This window comes from Homalodisca vitripennis, chromosome 4 (assembly GCF_021130785.1).
Source record: "Homalodisca vitripennis isolate AUS2020 chromosome 4, UT_GWSS_2.1, whole genome shotgun sequence".
NCBI lineage: Eukaryota > Metazoa > Arthropoda > Insecta > Hemiptera > Cicadellidae > Homalodisca > Homalodisca vitripennis.
In genome coordinates, this window is record NC_060210.1 from 128,251,731 (window position 1) to 128,270,670 (window position 18,940).

An 18,940-nucleotide genomic window follows, 5' to 3' on the forward strand; every position below is an offset into this window, starting at 1 on the left:
GATGGAAATGTGTAGTGGTCATAGTGTTTCGTTCTCTGACTTCAGGGCTGCAATACACTGATCTGTGAAAATAAATATATATTTTAAAGTGGATCATTGGAGATAAAGATCCAATGACCACTTTTTATCTTTATATCTATTTATCTCATTGGTGCTCATAGTTACTGTTTGTATCTCTGACCTCAGGGCGTCAATACACTGCTCTGTGAAATTAAATAGCTATTTTGAAGGTGGATCTGGAAATGACAACCAATAACCACTACTTATCTTTATATCCATTTATTTTATTGATGCTCATAATTATTGTTTAGATCTCTGACCTCAGAGCTGCAATGCACTGCTCTGTGAAATTAAATATATTTGGAAGTGGATCAGGTGATGAGAATCCAATGACCATTACTTATCTTAATATTTATCTCATTGGTGCTCATAATTATTTTTTTATATTTCTCCGACCTCTGGGCTTCTACACACTGCTCAGTGAAATTAAATAGCCATTTGAAAGTGGATTTGGATATGAAAAATTGTCCCAACAGCCAATATTTATCAAATTAGTTTACTTCTTAAAAAAGAGATTCCATTAGCATCTATTATACTTAAATGAGTGTGAAATGTTGGGCAATAGCAGTAACCTATATTTAATGGGAACAACTTTACATTACTGATTGATTAGTGACTTCTTTTTTTTTTTTTTAATTGTACTATGGTTACGCTATACTACCACAGTTTGCTTGGTTATAATTGTTCTTTGCATATTATATGAAATATTTGTAGAAGTCTATAAGAGCCAGTTCATTTAGTGGAAAATCCTTGGCACACACTTTCAATGAAGAATATTTTCTTCGATCTTTTTTCAGGTAGAGGCACCTTAAATATTGGTGGGAGTCTTATATTTTGGAAATATCATGTCAAAAGCTTAAGTTTCTCTTAAGAACTGAATCTATTATAAATGTTAAGCAATGTGGATATTCACACAAATAAGCTTTTAGTATAACAAGGAATTATCATGATGGCTCAAGTGTGAGTATTAATGACTTAGAACACTACTAACCTGACTCAGGTCTGTCTGACCATCACTACTGATATTTTCATTTATTAGATCATCTTGTGCACACATGTAAGGGATCATCTCATACACGTGTGGTAACCAATGAAGATCCCTTAATGGTAAATGGTTGTTAACAGTTACTTGGCTGATTCGATGTATTCTTACTTTCAAAGTACACTGAAAATATGAGATTAACTACTTTTTTTAAATGTTAAATGTCTTTTAGATATTACACTATTACGAAATATCACAACATTATTCTTGAGATTTCTTGTTTAAACTACTAAACTATACAAAAAACTCATATTTAACACGGTAAGCATTTATTTATTAACATTTTTCTACAATTTTGATTCTGACACATGTGTACTTTTCTGCTCCTTATAAATATATTATTACGTTTGAACATTTGAAAAATATTTGATTATGTTTTACAAATAAATATAACTTGCAATAATTAGGATACAATTGAACGTCCATGCTTACCTATCTGATTAAAGTTGTGACACATTGAATCGGAAAACACAAGGAGATAATTAATTTTGACATCAATAAACCTAAGAATTAAAAGATTTTTTATTTTATCTTGTATGAAAGAGTAATTTTATGGGACTGCGTCCAAACCGGGATTTGATTTGGGTCCCAGGTTGACTAGCTGAAATCATAGCTATTCATTTACATGGAACCAAAATATTTTTGTTAAATATTTGAATGGAAAGATTATTTTTGTATATCATTATAACCATTTTAAAATAAATCCCGTCTTGACATGGAGTCAAATTATATTATCTTATTAGTTTCTTACATATTATAAGCTTTATAGATTATTTCTAAAATGATCGTCATAATGAAAGAAAATATCTGTAAGCTATCTGATCTTCTCTTGACCATAAAAATTACAATAATCGCCAGAACTCCATACGGGTAAAAACATAGCAATGTATAAAATCTACAAAAACCTCTTTAAAATGATTACGTTGCTATCCAAAATGCATTATAAATATGTACTTTTATTGGTTAGAATTACATTCACGTGGTGTTTATTGGTATATTATACTGTATACCTATTTATACAATTTTACTTCACTTGCATTTTTGTTGTACTATTCTTAAGAAAATATTTTATTATTTGGGTATGTAATGGTGAGTAAAATAAGGAAGAAAAACAAAAATAATGTTTAAACTTTTGTCCTACATTTGAAGTTTTTATTCAGATGGTGAGGCGGTGAACGACGACATGGCAGTCACTTGGAAACTAGTTGGACCTAAGCTACAGAGCTGCAGAGTTTGCTGAACAGTGGAACCGGTCGACTTTGAGAGCAGTTGTAACAACATGTATGTATATTCTTATTATTTTTAAAATCACAGTAGTAATATATGAGGTTGTTGAATCAAAAAAGTCTTATGATACCGAAGTATAGAAGAGAGCATTTCATGTGTCCTCTTAAGTATTTAAATTGTTGATTTATAAAATGGTGTTAAATGAACAGTGACCAAAACATTAAAGATTGTGTTGCCACTTTAAAAGTTACTTTTGAGGCTCTTCAAATATTAATTCAAGCATACAGGAATGAGGCAATATAGAAGACCAATGGCACAAACGTTATCAGAATGGTGGCATAAATATTGAAAATTATCCACGTTTTAGAATATTGAATGAGTTTGAGAAGTTGTTCATGCAAACAAAATAATAATTGACAAAATCCCATCCAAGGTAAATTTTTCACACTGTACTTATCCGTGCAAACAAAGCAATGATTGACAAAATCACCTGTAAGGTAAATTTCTCACATTATCCTTACTCCTTGCCACTCAAACGGAAGAACAGCTATTGATAAAATCACATCTGAGGTTAATTTCTCACATTTTCCTTACTCCTTGTTAGTGCTAACAGAAGAACAATTGATAAAATCGCATCTGAGGTAAATTTCTCGTATTGTCCTTACTCCTTTACCCATTTTAACAAGCATTGAATTTGTTTGTGAGTAGACTCCAGACAGCAATGGCAATGGCTGGTGAGTAATTGATGCAGCTGATTCACATCCAACCTACTAGCCTGCCCTCATGATTTCCAATTTCTTTCTATTCACACAGCTGGAAATATCATGGAGAACAAAAGCATTAAAAGACATTTCACAAAATTAGTTTCTAAAGTGTTTAGGTTGATTTAAGATCAATTTGTGCTACTGTGTTGTTGGAGGGGGGAATAATAATATGAGGAAAATAGGTTTATAAGTTCTTATCAGTGTTAGTAAATATATTATGTAAACTTATTCTGGGAAATTTGTTATTCTACCTCATATATGTGGATGTCTTGAACTTGGCTATCTTCTCTACGTAGTCTGAAATCAGACAATACATGGTATAATCACCATGTTCTCTAACAAGTGTATCATTAGGAAAACTTGTGGAATCAACGCTGAAATAAAGTGGGGTGGAGCAGAGAAATGGAATAATCATAATAAACCAGTGAATTGTACAAACAGCTTTTTAATGCTTAAAATTTGTTAGGCAAGAGTGTAAATTACATGAGAAATGTTGGAAATAAAATAACATCAATTAAGTGCTGTCCATTGGGCCTAACACATTCATTCGATTTCGAAAACTTATCATTGTGCGAATCAATTTGTTCTCTGGGATGTTGGCGACGTGTTCTTCAATCTGAGTCTTGAGCTCAAGAATATTTATTGGCCTAGTCTCATACACAATGATCTTTAGATGTTCCCATTGAAAGAAGTCGCATACTGAGAGGTCTGGAGACCGTGGAGGCCAAATGACGTTAGCGTTTCTTGAAATTATGCGCTCCCCAAACAAACGCCTCAGTTCTGCCATTGACAGATTGGCAGTGTGTGAGGTGGCTCCATCCTGTTGAATCAGGTTTGCTGAATGTCAATATCTGGAAAAGCATGAAGCCGTGGAGCAAAAAATGTTTTCAGCATATGAATGTAACGTTCAGATGTGACAGTTACAGTGGAACCATTACCATCCTCAAAGAAGTAATTATCCCTCGACAAGACACTGCACACCATACATTAACTTTAAGGCTGTGTAACGGACGTTGATGAAGTTCACCGGGATTTCTGCAAGCCCAGTAACGCATGTTCTGCTTATTGACATGCCCATTTAAATAAAAGTGGGCCTCATCAGACATCCAAAGATTTTCAAGGAAATTTGCGTCCTCATTGGTTTTAATCAGTAGCTGTTCACAAAATTGTAAGCGTAATTCACCGTAAGTAGGTTTTAGAGCTTGAACAATCTGAAGCTTGTAAGGATGAAACTGCAGGCCGTGCAATATTCTTTGCACACTCCGATGCTCAAATTGCAATGATGAGGCGATTTTTCGTACAGAACGACGCGGACTCCTTTCCACTGTGACTCGCAATGCATCAACATTTTCTGGGGTTCGAACAGTCACTATACGCCCAGGAGGTTTTTTCTTTAAGGCCGAACCAGTCTCTTCAAAATTCCAAACCCATGATGATATGGCATGAAGAAGGAACTCGACTGCGGGTAGGAATATCATACTGGCGTCGGAACACTCGTTGTGCAGCTGTTACACTGTCACCATTTTTCTAATACGCTCTCACGGCAAAGGCATGCTCCGCACCAATCCACTGCTCCATCTCAACTAAATGACCGTTACTACTTGACATCATGACGTCCGTCCCCAACTCCTATGAGACTTACAGGTGTACCAACAACAACTTCAAAATTTCCCGTTTCTCTGCGCCACCCTGTATTTAAAATATTTCTTTTTCATTGAATGTTGTTGTAAATTTTGATAACACTATCATCACTTGTGTTGTTTCAAAATAGTTAAACCTATGTCTCAAAACTTAGTACATGTATAGCCATTGTCAGGAACATATACAATCCATTCTAAAGTATGTTATATAGCTATATGAGCGGTTGAGTTATACTAAAGTAGCTCAAAACTTAATTAGAGTCATACCTTGTTTTGAAAAGTAAAAATTTATGAATCATCTGTATTCTTAACTGGGCAGTGATGTCCTTCCAGTCCTTTAATCTTTATGTTCGCATCACCAAATCTGAACACTGTCACTGTATTGTACCAATGAAATACCACACAGATCAAAACAAACAGTACCTAAAAAGCCAATGTTATTTTTTACTCCTAAACCACTGTGAATATTACCTTAGTGAGATTTTTCCTGTGCATTAGTTCTCCAAAAAGTGAATGTATTTTGTTACATGTTTTTATCAATATAATTTTAAAAAACACCTATTTAATACAGAGAGCAAATCTAATGTTGAAAGCAGAAATCGCATTAAAAATATTAAATTAATTAAATATAAACTAACAATATACACACCATAACAAAATTGTAGTTACTGAAAATATATGAATGTACTGGAATTTAAATTAAAACTGGTTACTTTTTCAATTTTACTGTTCTTATCTAGTAGTTGATTTATTTTATTAAACTTAAATAGATGACAAGATAAATCAAATCAGTGACAAATTATAACTGAAAATAAATGGAGAAAAACTTTGCTATGCCACTTTGCTATAGTATGTAACAACAGAAACTATTGGTGTGTTTCTAGCTTCTATGATTCTTTGCTAGTCGCATTTGCATTTAGCAGACAATTATAACTTATAAACAATACACAACATTTTGCGTATCGGTGTGTCAGATTCCACAGAGCTGGTATCTCAAGCTAGCTGACGCATTGCTGTAAGGTAAGAAATTAACCTACTTACCTTCACATGCATTTATATTTTTCAGATGACAATTTTTCCTCAATAAAACCATAGTATTTTCTATTCTATGGTACCAAATTCAAATTATAACGTTAAAAAACACAAATCTTTATCTACCCCACCATACCACTTCCTATTGTTTGAAACATACTTATTATAGTGCTGTCATTATGTAATGCCCTTTCATGTGACGTAAGAACTGAAAGAGATTTTCGTACTTTAAAAATCTCCTTTTCATTTAGGTATATTTTTATAAAGTTGAAGATTGTCTTAATGAGAAATAAATGTTATACTTAATTACTTAAGCTAATTTAAAATTTACTTTAAAATATGATTTTTGACTGTTTATTATGTTGTGTATTATTTTGGCGCAAGTCAATGCATGTAATAATTCAAATTCAAAATTTCTATATTCAGACATATAGGTTACAAGAATAGCATCAATGTAAATATATATATATATATATATATATATATATATATATATATATATATATATATTTGTGTTACATGAGAATATACAATTCTGTGTTTAACAATCATTAAAAAAGACATTAACTGTGATAATAACCAGCACAGTTAGTTACAGCAGTCATACATATCTCGATTATGCGTATTTTTAAACATAACAAATAGTACTAAAAAATTATTTCCATTTACAGAAAAATAAACTTCAGTAGGGTACAAGGGTAAGCCTAATAGTTAAAAAAATTAATGCCTAAATTATATAGAATCTCATATGGCTAAAAATATTTATCAGTGCACGACTTTTGGTAGTGCTGGTGACAGGCTAAAAGATGCGTGTGTGTGCTCAACGAGTTCAGTACATTTTTTAAAATTTCTGATCTAATGTTACTCTAAGAAACAAGAAACTTGGTGATATATCTTGTGGAATAACATTTATTTGAATTTTGTCTTACTAGTCAAAGGATTAACATTTTCGTACACAAATGTGGCGCATTGATTTTGAATATTTAAAATGTATCACTCCATGTGAAATTCTTGGTATTTATTTAAAGTGGGAAATTTAAGCAATTGAATATGTACTTGAATTACCTCTAGCGTCAGGGAGTGACATGTTCTTATTCATTTATTATTTAAGGAAAGTGTATTTTTCTGATGAAATATAATTTAAGAAAATGCCATTTTTAACATGTAACTCTGTGAAGTTATAACTCATTTATTTGCTGTAAAAAGTTCACATTTTTTATCTTAAACGGTTTTTATTTGGGCCTGATTAAAACATTTCTTAAATTCTCTATTTTAAATGCATGTAATTTTAAATGGGCGATTAAATGAAGTTTCCCTCTTTTTCTATATTTAGGGACTTAATATGACTTAAAACATAAAAACATATTTTCAAAGCCAAAATTAGTTGCTCCTAATGTTTTGGAAATAAGGTTTTTTAGTTGGGGTTCTGATGAGTCAATTATTTTAATGGTATGATTTTTTATACAAATATGTATGTCTTAGAAGCCTTTATGTCATGTTTCAGGCCATGGCTGTACCACTGGGGGAATATTTTAACAACATTTCTCTTGCCCTTGATGCTAAGCATTTATTATTTTTTTATTGCATTTTTAAATCCATTATAAAATTCAAGGAAATTAGTATTTCTCTTATTCCTTGCACATAATAATTTTATATTATTTTTTATTTTTAAAATATTTTTTATTATTTTAAAACCAACTAAGTTAAGTACTTGCCCTTAAATTATATTTAGGAAAATATGGCACCTATACCCCATGTCCTTAAGTATTCCTAAAGTACCTGCCGAACAGTCCTTGAGCAAGAGGATGGAAGTATCATCGAGTCACCATTTCTACTTCTCAGTAGAACAGAGGAAGGTACGGTGTTCTCAGTAGGCAGTTTGTAATTAATGGTACTAGGTAGGTATTGTCTTTGTTTCCAAGTTTTATAAACTCAATTGAATTAAATGAGTTGCATATTTGTCTTTGTATAATGCGTAATTGATGCTTCCCTTTGATATTCTTTACTTTAAACATTCTTTGGACTGATTTTGCATCCATAAAAAAAATTGTGCTGATTAAAGAATCCACTAAAAGGGAAATGGGTCTTGTTACTTATCCTTAAGTAGTGAACTTTATTTTATTCTTGTTTCGTCCCAGATACTAGTTATTTAAAAATGTATACTTGGCTGTCAAAGTTTAAAGTATCAAGAGTTTTGGCTATTATTAATTTATTTGTTGTTACTTACTTTGTAAAGTTTTTTTTTACATTTGTCAACAAAGCACTGATGTTTTGAAATCATCTGTTAACATACAGGCTTGGTAGATTGGTCAGTGAATATTTTGTCAGACAAAAGTTTACTGTTGAGTCTTATTCAATACATTAATAACTCCACCAACTTAAGATGAAAACAACATTTCTTGTGGTAGTGCCTAGAGTAGCCCCAAACTTTGAAGGGGAGTTGCAGTATCTCACATAGTAATTACACAAAAAGTTTGTGTTGTATCTAGATTGTATTGTAGTTATAATTATCTGCCTCAAGAAGAGATCAGGTTGCAGGTCTCGAAATGTGTACTGATTTCTTTTATCACTGGCTAATTCCAAAAAAACTTGTTACCTTCACAATGCTACCATTATTAAAAATGAACTTTAAAAATTTAATATTTATTTCTCGAGCTTTTGGATAAGTAAGCTATTACAAAAGATATATCCAAAACGTTTTTATAAATATTATAAAAATTAAAAAAGTATTTCAATATTTTTTCAAATTATCCTGATAACCTGTACTGCCCTGCCCTACTGTAATACAATAATTACAATCAGATTATTATAGTCATAAACAAACTTATGTTATTTGAAAGAACTGTCAGAGTTGTTTTACGCAACAAATAGTATAACATGAAAAGATAGTAATGATAGAAACATCAGCTGATAGTGACAGCTAGATAGATCAGATGATAGTGACATCATCAGCTGTCAGAAAAAAACATTTTTACAACCTATAAAAGTGAAGAGTGAACAACAACTAACCAGTTACACAGTTGTTACAACTGGTGTAGGTGTACTATATTAAATGTTCTTAAAATATTGTTAAAATATAGATTATTCACTTAGTATTTTGTGTATAAATAATTTTCCTCTGTAATGAATATTGCATATTTCAAGTGAATTTGTAAATCATCATTTAAATTATTCATATTATTTTTCAGGATCCAGGAAGGTGTGATCTACTGGCATCCTCTCAGATCTTTTAAAGAATCTTTAAAGTTTTTTTATTTATTTATAAAGTGTTATTATGAATCGAGAGATTTGTACAAAGCAAATGTACCTTGTGTGTCAAGATGGACATTAAATATCATTCGTTAACAACTTGTTTCCTTTACCCAAGGTTTTTTCTTTCAAAATTAGACAGAATAAAATACTGTATAGGAATAGTCAGACAAACCCATAACATTCTATTAACTTAGACACTATGGTGCTTGGTAGCCAAAGACCAAATACTATATGTAGATTGTGCTAAAATATAACACGTTTACCACAATAGTTCACAATGTATGTGTGTTTGATTTACAATATTCAACACCCTAAATGCTTGATAGCCAAAGTAGAATAAAAAACCAGAGGTTTGGCATTAATACTGACTTCAGTAACAGCTACTTTTGAATAGAACGTGACCAATTCCTGTGTTTGTTGACTGTATGACAGTTACGCTGGTCGTCTTAACATTTTGTTTCTATAATAATGAACAATATTATTTTGAGTATTATTATATTAATTTTGGACAATTTCAATTGTTATATGTTAACAAAAAGTAACATAACGATGGCAAATGTCCGAAATCCTTTCAAGTTATCCATCATCAAAAATAAACTCTAAGCAAAGAATTATTATTTTATCATACTAAATGAAGTACAAAATATAATTTATGAGCTGTAAAATTAAAATTGTACAAGGTCTATTACAACATACAGGTTATTTTAAAGGTCCCCCTCCCCCTACGGACTCCACTATTCATTGTTGAGTAGCAAGTACTTCAATTTAATTAAGTTCACATTTCTGGCTGCCATATTGGAATGTTTTTAAAGTAAAGATGTTTTGATGCATGATTTCAGTATATGTTTTGCACTAAACACGATGCCTCAATGCATTTTTAATATTTTCATTAGATTTTTAGATTGATTTAGGAATAAATAAAATAGTTTTGCCTGGCACATTATTATACATACACAAATAGAATCGTACTGACAGTAAAACCTTTGGTTTTGAAAGGCCTCGTCCCAAAATAAAATTATATTGGGAAAGTGTTGTTTTTACCAACTACTAGTCTTAAATTGTTTTCCAATTGCTCTAAGAGTCCTCAAATGAAATTACTTTTAGTGTTTTAGGTAATTTTTCAGTTAAGCTTCTTCTTATGTCTTAGAAATCAAGATGTTTTTAAAATATCATTAGTAATGTTAAAAGTACTAATACATCAAGACAAATAAAGATATTAAAAAACATACCTGTATTGTAACATGTTCAATGCAAAATTAATGTACTTGCTACTCAACAATGACCAGCAGTAGGTATGTAAAGTACATTTGTACGTAGGTTTAAAAAACAAAATATATATATTATTATATTTTTAAAAGGTTTATTTTTGGGATCAAACAAAAAGTTGTGTGTTGAATGTTTTTGCACTATAAAATATACTTTTTATAATCTTCATTCATACAATATTCAAAAATTTGTTTCTTTTGCTTTGGACGGAACTAACGTCAGTTATAACAAAAACACAATCTAATTTAATTTTAACTACAGTTAAAAGTATGGTTTTATTCTTGTTTTTGATAAAGTGCAAAGTCAAGAACCAGAATTCAAAGAGATTTTTGAGAGAATTCAAAAGCTAGCGGCACCCACTTTGTTTTTGCATATTTCGCACATTAATGCCAAACGAACGATAAAAATAGCTAAACAAACGATTCTACTAGTTTTTGGCGTATTTTCGTTAATGGGTGCCGCTGGTGTGAAGATAGTGGCACCCACTGTTTTTTGCATATTTCGCACATTAATGCCAAACAAACGATAAACATAGCTAAACAAACGATTCCACTAGTTTTTGGTGTATTTTCGTTAATGGGTGCCGCCAGCTTCACACAGCTAGATGTTGCAGATATCTGACTCTTTCTGCATATTTCTTAATTTATTGTGAGCTCAAAATAGACTTATATGGTTTCCTTGTATACTTAAATTAAAAATATTTAAGTGGTCAAATATGTCAAGTCAAGTAGGTGCAAGCTTAGAGAAGTCAGTTAGGAAATGTTCATATATGCAGCCACTAAGGAAGACATGTACTTTGTCCCTAAACTCAAAACATCTTATCAGTACCTCTCAATGTGAAGGCCACCAGAGTTCAGGTTGAAGAAGTAGTTCGTCATGTGGTTAATATACAATACTGCACAACAAAGAAGATAGCTTTTAATGAATGGGAGTGGTTTTGATGTAATTGACCACTTTTATGACTTTGTTCAATGTTAGTTTTCATTGATTCTAGTATTTTAGTACCAGTTTCATGAAGAATATAACAGTGTCCACTTCGCATTTGGAGCTACACATATTATATGAGACTAAAGACTTTTATCTCGCCCAACATTGCCCCATACGTTAAAGAAACCTTCGTTTCTCCTAAGGTGTTTTTCTTGAAAACCTGGAGTTGTGTAAAAATGCCATGGACAGTTTATTTTTTAATTTTCGTTCTCCCAAACTATTGCGAAGTGAGCATATCACGTATAATTAGTTTTTCTAAAAAAAATATCTATGCTAAATCTGTAATTATCAATTATTGAATAAAGTTATTAGATGGTGGAACAGTACTTATCAGTTTACCTTATGAACCTCCTACCATTCTATTTCATAATATACAGCTTCTGGTAGTATCAACTCTTCAGCAAATGTGAGATTTTGTAGACTTAACTACTACAACTTGAGAGATCATATGAATAAAAAAATGTGTTATCATATAAACGTATGCCAGAACGAGCCATTATTATCTTACTCTTTTCAGTTTTTCACTCACTTAGTTAATTACTTGATTCAGATGCTTTATTTCCGACTTTTGCAGAATTCATGCACTTGTTAGAAAGTATCCATTTTCAAGTATCCCTGGAAGTTTATTTACGCTCATAAGTACAAAATGACATAGTTTAGGGAAAAGGAGGACAGATAAGTGACCTCAGTATACTGTTCATTCCTATCCCTTGTTCTCAATCTGAAAGTTGTTTTGTGCATCAAAATTCAATTTGAGATAGTTTCTTAATTTTATTTTTATTGGTTTTGGTTTGCCAATTAATCCTTTATTATTGGTAACTTGACAAGGTTGTTTTAATGATTGTTTTGCTAAATTTATGTATTTAGCCTCAATTGTATTTTGTTTGGAAAATTCTCCTCACAAAATTAATATTCTGTTAGTTTCATATGATAACGGAATTGAGCACTTGATTTTCCACTATTTTTGTTTTGTTTTGTGTTCTTGAACTCTTTTTCTTGTCTGTTTATTTACTACTATATGAATGTTTTATACAAGTTTCAATTCCTACATGTCAATTGTTTTCGTATTTACAAGCAGGGGTATTTTGTGTTTTAAACAAGGTACTAATGTTGTGTTTTCTACCTACTCCCCTAATTTTCTTTGTTAATCTCAGCACATAAATAATTTATATGTACATACATTTTCTTTGACTCACGAAGTTTATTCTTATTTATGATAAGACTGAGAACATTCTGTATAACGTTGAATTCAATGTTTTTTAGTTAGATAATTCATCTTTATTTGAGCACAAGTTCTTTGTTCTCTTGGCAAAGAGTATGCAAACTTTTACAGATTTTTAATTGAAAATAAGAACTGTGGTGTGTTTTATTTAAATAAATTATTGGTATAAGGAAGACCCCGTCTCTTATTACACACCAATACAAAAAGACTTGTTCTGAATTTCTACCTTCATGTTAAACAAATGAAAGAGATCTATTTAGTTAAAATGACTCAATATTCATGTATCTCAACCAAATCTTTGGAAATTACGCCAAATTTCAATCTATTTCTGCTCAAATGCTTTCATAAAGATATTGGCAATAGAAGATACTCTATTGCCATTCCCTCATCTTTATAATAGATTTTACCTTCTAGTTCAAAATACGAGTACAGTGGATCTTAGATAATTCACTGCACTTCAAAACATTTTTAATTAAACAAGTATCTTTAAAAGAAGTTACATTATTTATATATCAAAAACATTAATTTTAAAAGGACTATTAATAAAACATTGTTTACACTCATACTATACGTTTGAAGCTTTGTATTACTGATGGGCATATGAAAGATTTTCAAATCCGATTCTGAGTCTTAAAAAGGTTGATTCTCGAATTTAATCATAATAGCTTTTTTAACCTAAGTATGTTTCAAACAAAATAATCACCAATCCAATTTCTCCCATTTGCAAACCTTTGGAGACCACTATGTAACACAAGAAGTAATCACAGAATACCACTCTGTTTTTAAGTGATTTACCGAGAAATACAGTAGCTATATTTTAATAACTAAGTCATATCATCTTAGTTACTTATAGATTATATAATACGGGCTTTCAGAATATATGAAAACACATGAGCACATATTTATATTACATATAAAATATATTTTAAACCTACAATGTTTGATAATTTTCAGAACGTTCTGTAGTCATAATAAAAAGTATACTTATACAACACAAGCTGTGAGGTAGAAAAATTACCTATACGGAAATTAAACTAAATATAAAAATAACTATGCTATGGCTTTTTCATACACAAGGATCGATAAAAACAGGTTTTAGATATCGATAATTTGCGTACTATCGATTAGCTGCCGTCGGCGACTGTACGCAGCACACACGTTGAGAAAAGAACGATTATTTGTTAGTAAATGCTTTAACTATGGGTTTTCATTTTCAAATCACAACAGAATCACTTTATCGCGATCGGTACTTGCGTGGTGCCAATCAGATGTCTGCGAATAGACGCAATAGACTCGCAGCAACACACGAACATTAAAATAGAAAACATTAATTGCAAGCAAAATATTATTTACAATAGTGCGATATTAGGTTATCTATGTACGGTTTTTCAAACACAAAGTACGACAAAAAATGTTATGGCGATCTGCAATTTGCGTACTGCCGATCAGCCGATAATTAACAACGTGACAGATTCGGTTGTAGAAAACCGTCGATCGATTCTAGAAACCGAATCAGTGTTGATGACTCGGCTTCGACACATCCCTACGCTGTATTAATTAATATATTGTAACAAATAATGAACAAAAAAATATGAAATCTTGTGCTAATATATTACACATGTTATACGCATTCACCTCGACAGAGCATTATGGCAATGATAGGATACACAATTTATTTACTTATTCTTAAGCATCACTTTCATCATAATGTTACCTGACAAGCCAGGTTAACTTGCAAAGTCAAAGGTCGGAACTTTTTCTTTTACAAGTGCTGTGTAAAACTACTAAAAGTAAATTTGCTTATTTAAATTCAATTATTAATATTTGTCATCCAATACTTTATTTTTTTGTATGTTTTTAAACTATGAGTAATGTACCACCAATCCATTAAGTATAAGCCTAATCTAGTAAAGAAAAGCATATGAGAGAATTAAAACTAATAATCAGATAGAAATAAGATTAACTTTACTAATTTAAGTTAAACAGTTACAGAGTCTTCAAAAAACATTATTATATTTAAATAATTGCCCAGACCTACTTATATAATAATTACGTAGATGTTTTTAAAATCAACGAATTGTCCAATATTTAATGATTTCTTGAATCTATATAATTTCCTCAGGAAAGAGTTGCAAAATCTTGATTAAAAAAAAACTAACTAAAAAGTCTTTAAATAATTTAAATGACTATAAATTTGTTTAAAGATTTTTCAACTGAACAGGAAATTCATAAAAATGCCAATATATATAATTAAAATAAAACAAATAATATTATAAAACAGAATAATGTTTTGAAATAAAAGAATATTTCTATTCAAATTACTAAATAAATGTCTGCATTGTGTAATTCCTTTGTTCACGAATTGCCTGTTCAAGAATGTCTAAATTTGAAAAAGCTTTAAGCACTCTGTATTCTTATGAAATAGACAAGTATTGTTTCCAATAACACTACAGGATTAAAGTATAACATCACCTTCCTTCTCTGAAAATTCTTGAAGTAGTACTTAATTTCTCAAATTGTAAAATTATTTTAAATATTTCTCCTTCAGTATTCTCAAATTTTATTAATTTTTAGATTTTTACAAATTTTGTAATATTCCTCGCAGATTTGTTAGAAAACTCCAACGTTCTTAGTGTACTTAAAAAGAAACAATTCTTGGAGCTGGGGTTTATAGTAACCCCTTCCAATAGTCCTACAACATCATTATCCATGAGTGTGGTTGGTTCCCAAATAACTTGTTCCAAACTCAAATAGAGTCCTGAAACACTTCTAAACGTTTGCATAGGTGCAGGGTAACCAAACCTCTGCAAATCTGCCTCTATGCCTCCCTTCAAGTTAAAATCGTCCTATTAATTGATCCGTTCTTATGGATAAAGTGTTAGATATTTCAAGCCTCTCAACTCACAATTCTACTTAGTAACTAATAAAATATTTTTTTATTTATTTGATTTCCTTGATGTATTAAAATCTTTAAAATACTGTCCAAATGTAACTATGGTACTGAACATAATTAAATGCACAGGGAGTTTAATTATCTGGTTTAATGTTAGATCTTTTAATTTAGATTCAGTTATTTTAATTAATTCAAGAACGGATGATACTTTCAACGTCTATTAGATATCAAAGCTGACTAGATATCAGTTTCTAAGTCGTTGACTTCTCAATAAAGTCCTTCGATTTTTTTATAAGGAAGTTCGTTTGTCATACAAGTGGTAATGAGTCGATATGACTCCCTATGACGTACATAATTCCCCACACGGCGAGTTCCAGGAACTGAATGTTTGCCAAAAGGGAGTACCAAGTTTAATTTTAGAGAGACCATGTATAGGAATTGTTATATCTGAAAAATGTTTATTCTATTAGTGTTGATCCTTGTTTAGTATAGACTATCTGTCAATATTAAAGATTCTGTAATATTCTTTTTATACGTTACTATGCCTTAGTATAACAGTAATACTTCCTATACATGCAGGTAATATTTTATTGTATAATTTACTCAAGACACTGTAGAATTATTCCTTAGAATTATTGGGCTTTGTGAGAGTTGTTTTTCTCAACAACAGACCAGACGTAATCTCAGCCATAAAATCAAGAACTTTTACTGACTAATGATTTTGGACTAAGTAATAAAACTGCATTTAAAACTGTGGATGATAGATTTAAAACTCTTTTCGGTTTCCTGTTTGTGTTATCAGGAAGATGATGTTCTACGAGTCTTAAGTTTTTTTTGTTTAATTTTGAAACATCTTTTCTTCAGTTTGGGTGTTTTGAGAGATATTGCTAAGTTTTTCAAGCAAACCAGAATAGTTTGTTCATAATTAATTGATGATTCAACATTATATTCGTACTTACGGTACAATTAGGATGAGGCCGCTGGTACTGTTCAATTTGAAGCCTAAACAAATATGGCGGCGGAGCAAGAACCCCGACAATGCAGTTAAATGGGTATTACTTTTCTATTTGGATTTTGTGTTCGATTTTACATCTATACCGGCAAATTGAATGTAGTTTTCCTCAGAAAACCACAATAGGGCCGTGTCTAAAACTACCATCTGAACCTCATCCCTACAACGACCGTAGTAAAAGTTTTGTTACATAAAATATGATTTGGATACATACAACATTGCTGCTTGCACAAATGGAAAATTGTGATTTCTTACAATAGGTACTTTAATTTTTATAGATAATAGTATATGCCAGAAGTGATATAAACAGGTTTAACTTAACCTATATGCGTCGGTGTGTCGCTATTTATGTTTACGTCAGGTTTAATCATTTTGTTCTAAAAGAAATATAGCTTGATTAGAATGACTCACTTACATTTCAATCCGACTTCACTTGATTCGACTTCACCCTCTTCAGTATTTTTAAATCTCCATGACATATTTTTATTTGTTTGTTCGCTGGAAATTTTTGTAGTGTTATACTAATCAGCCTTTTATATTTACAATCAAACTAAATTATTGCCCGTAGAATTGGTTTAGAGTGACAAGAAGGTCTCTCAGGCCCGGCAACAATGTCAATAACCTAACGCTGAATTGCTCATTTGATATCTTTACTCACAAAATATACGCAAGTTCAGTATTTCTAAAAAAAAGTGGATATTATTTTCTTGGGCACAAATAAAATACGTATGGTTTTATTTTAATATTTAATTACATTCAAGAAGGCTTCGTTACACACTATCCAAAAAGGAAGTCTTCTATTTCGTACAAATGGTCTTATCGTATTATTTGTTCGCAGCTTTCAACACTATTGATTGGCAGCGATAAAGTACAATGTGTCTGTGAGTCTGTTTAAAATTATAGAGGCCGTAATTTGTGTCTGGTTTTCAGTAAATGTGTTAATATGACCTTCCACTTCCTCTTAATTTGTATCTGTGATACAAATTCGTTATTCGGCCCAGCTAGACCCAAGAATGTATCGCCACAGGATAAATTTCATTCCAGCAAACGCTGAGTTGAGAACCTTAATATTGAAAGGATCTTGTAATTTTATGGGTTGATACCAAGATAAAATATGAACCCGATTTCTATTTAATACACGGAAGGATCGAAGTATGTGGTTCATGCGACTGGTCTAGGTCTCATAATTGGACAGATATTATCCAAATTTTGGCATATATTCTAAGCCTTATATACAGTATTATCCCAGTGCTGATAAGATGAGAACAATTTCTAACTCTGTTCTAGGAGTTTAATAGGTGATTAGGCGAAGGATCCTTTATAAAACATGACGATATTTTACAATTTGAGTCTAAGGTTCAGGACAATAAAATACAATATTACTAATAAAGGCTGATACAATATTATTTGAAGAGTATCCTTATTCACAGCTGTCACATAATTATTCTTAATCCATTATTACCATTTATAAACACGTTAAAAACATTTAAACAGAATAATAATTATTGCAAAAACAAATATACTTTCTCGACAATATTTTTTATAACATTTTTAATTTTTGGATCGCCTGATGAAAATTTTATTGCTTAATTGTTGTATATACAGGTTACATTTTGGTATTTTTTCACTACTTTATTACAAATTACTCCATTCCACAAATCCATTTATTTAAAAATCAAAATTAATATACAGTTAAAATGTTTGTTTTCTGATAACAGCTTGGCTCTTTAGCCGTCATTTATTTATTTCGATGTTACTTTTGAGAGTGTGCATCTTGACGTAATTATACACCACTATACTGAGCTGAATAAATATTATATGCGGTACATGAGCCATTCTTTTGCTATTTAATGACTTTGAACCTGAATACTTGTAACTTTTACTTCTGCGATTTGGGTGAATATACATGTGACGTTTTTAAGTGGACTGAAAACAAACTGCGTTATTACTTCCCATGCTTTCAATATTACTTTGATTCCTTAATTTTAAACAGTTTTTTTTTCAGAAACCTTGAACTTTTAAGATGATTTGTATGAATACGTTAAAAACATTTAAACAGAATAATAATTATTGCAAAAACAAATCTACTTTCTCGACAATATTTTTTTATAACATTTTTAATTTTTGGATCGCCTGATGAAAACTTTATTGCTTAATTGTTGTATATACAGGTTACATTTTGGTATTTTTTCACTACTTTATTACAAATTACTCCATTCCACAAATCCATTTATTTAAAAATCAAAATTAATATACAGTTAAAATGTTTGTTTTCTGACAACAGCTTGGCTCTTTAGCCGTCATTTATTTATTTCGATGTTACTTTTGAGAGTGTGCATCTTGACGTAATTATACACCACTATACTGAGCTGAATAAATATTATATGCGGTACATGAGCCATTCTTTTGCTATTTAATGACTTTGAACCTGAATACTTGTAACTTTTACTTCTGCGATTTGGGTGAATATACATGTGACGTTTTTAAGTGGACTGAAAACAAACGGCGTTATTTGTGGAAATGTTTTATTACTTCCCATGCTT

The 18,940-nt window shown here is 30.8% G+C and overlaps 2 protein-coding genes across 4 annotated transcripts in view; both read left to right on the forward strand.

Annotated features, from left to right (window-relative positions):
- The window catches only part of LOC124360137 (hrp65 protein-like), a 75,136-nt gene extending 66,026 nt beyond the window's left edge, over window positions 1–9,110 (forward strand). The window contains exons 11-13 of one of the 3 annotated variants that reach the window (XR_006922209.1): window positions 2,263–2,383; window positions 7,270–7,621; window positions 8,954–9,110. The gene's annotated coding sequence lies outside the window, so the exon portion shown is untranslated. Of the gene's footprint in view, window positions 1–2,262; window positions 2,384–7,269; window positions 7,735–8,953 lie in introns of those variants that run through there. The other 2 variants (XR_006922211.1, XR_006922210.1) reach the window with 2 other exon arrangements.
- Window positions 7,520–18,940, forward strand: part of LOC124361186 (zinc finger protein GLIS2-like) — a 32,576-nt gene continuing 21,155 nt past the window's right edge. Inside the window, exon 1 of the mRNA XM_046815225.1 lies at window positions 7,520–7,621. Within this exon, the coding sequence (XP_046671181.1) occupies window positions 7,520–7,621 (102 nt within the window). The remainder of the gene's footprint in view (window positions 7,622–18,940) is intronic.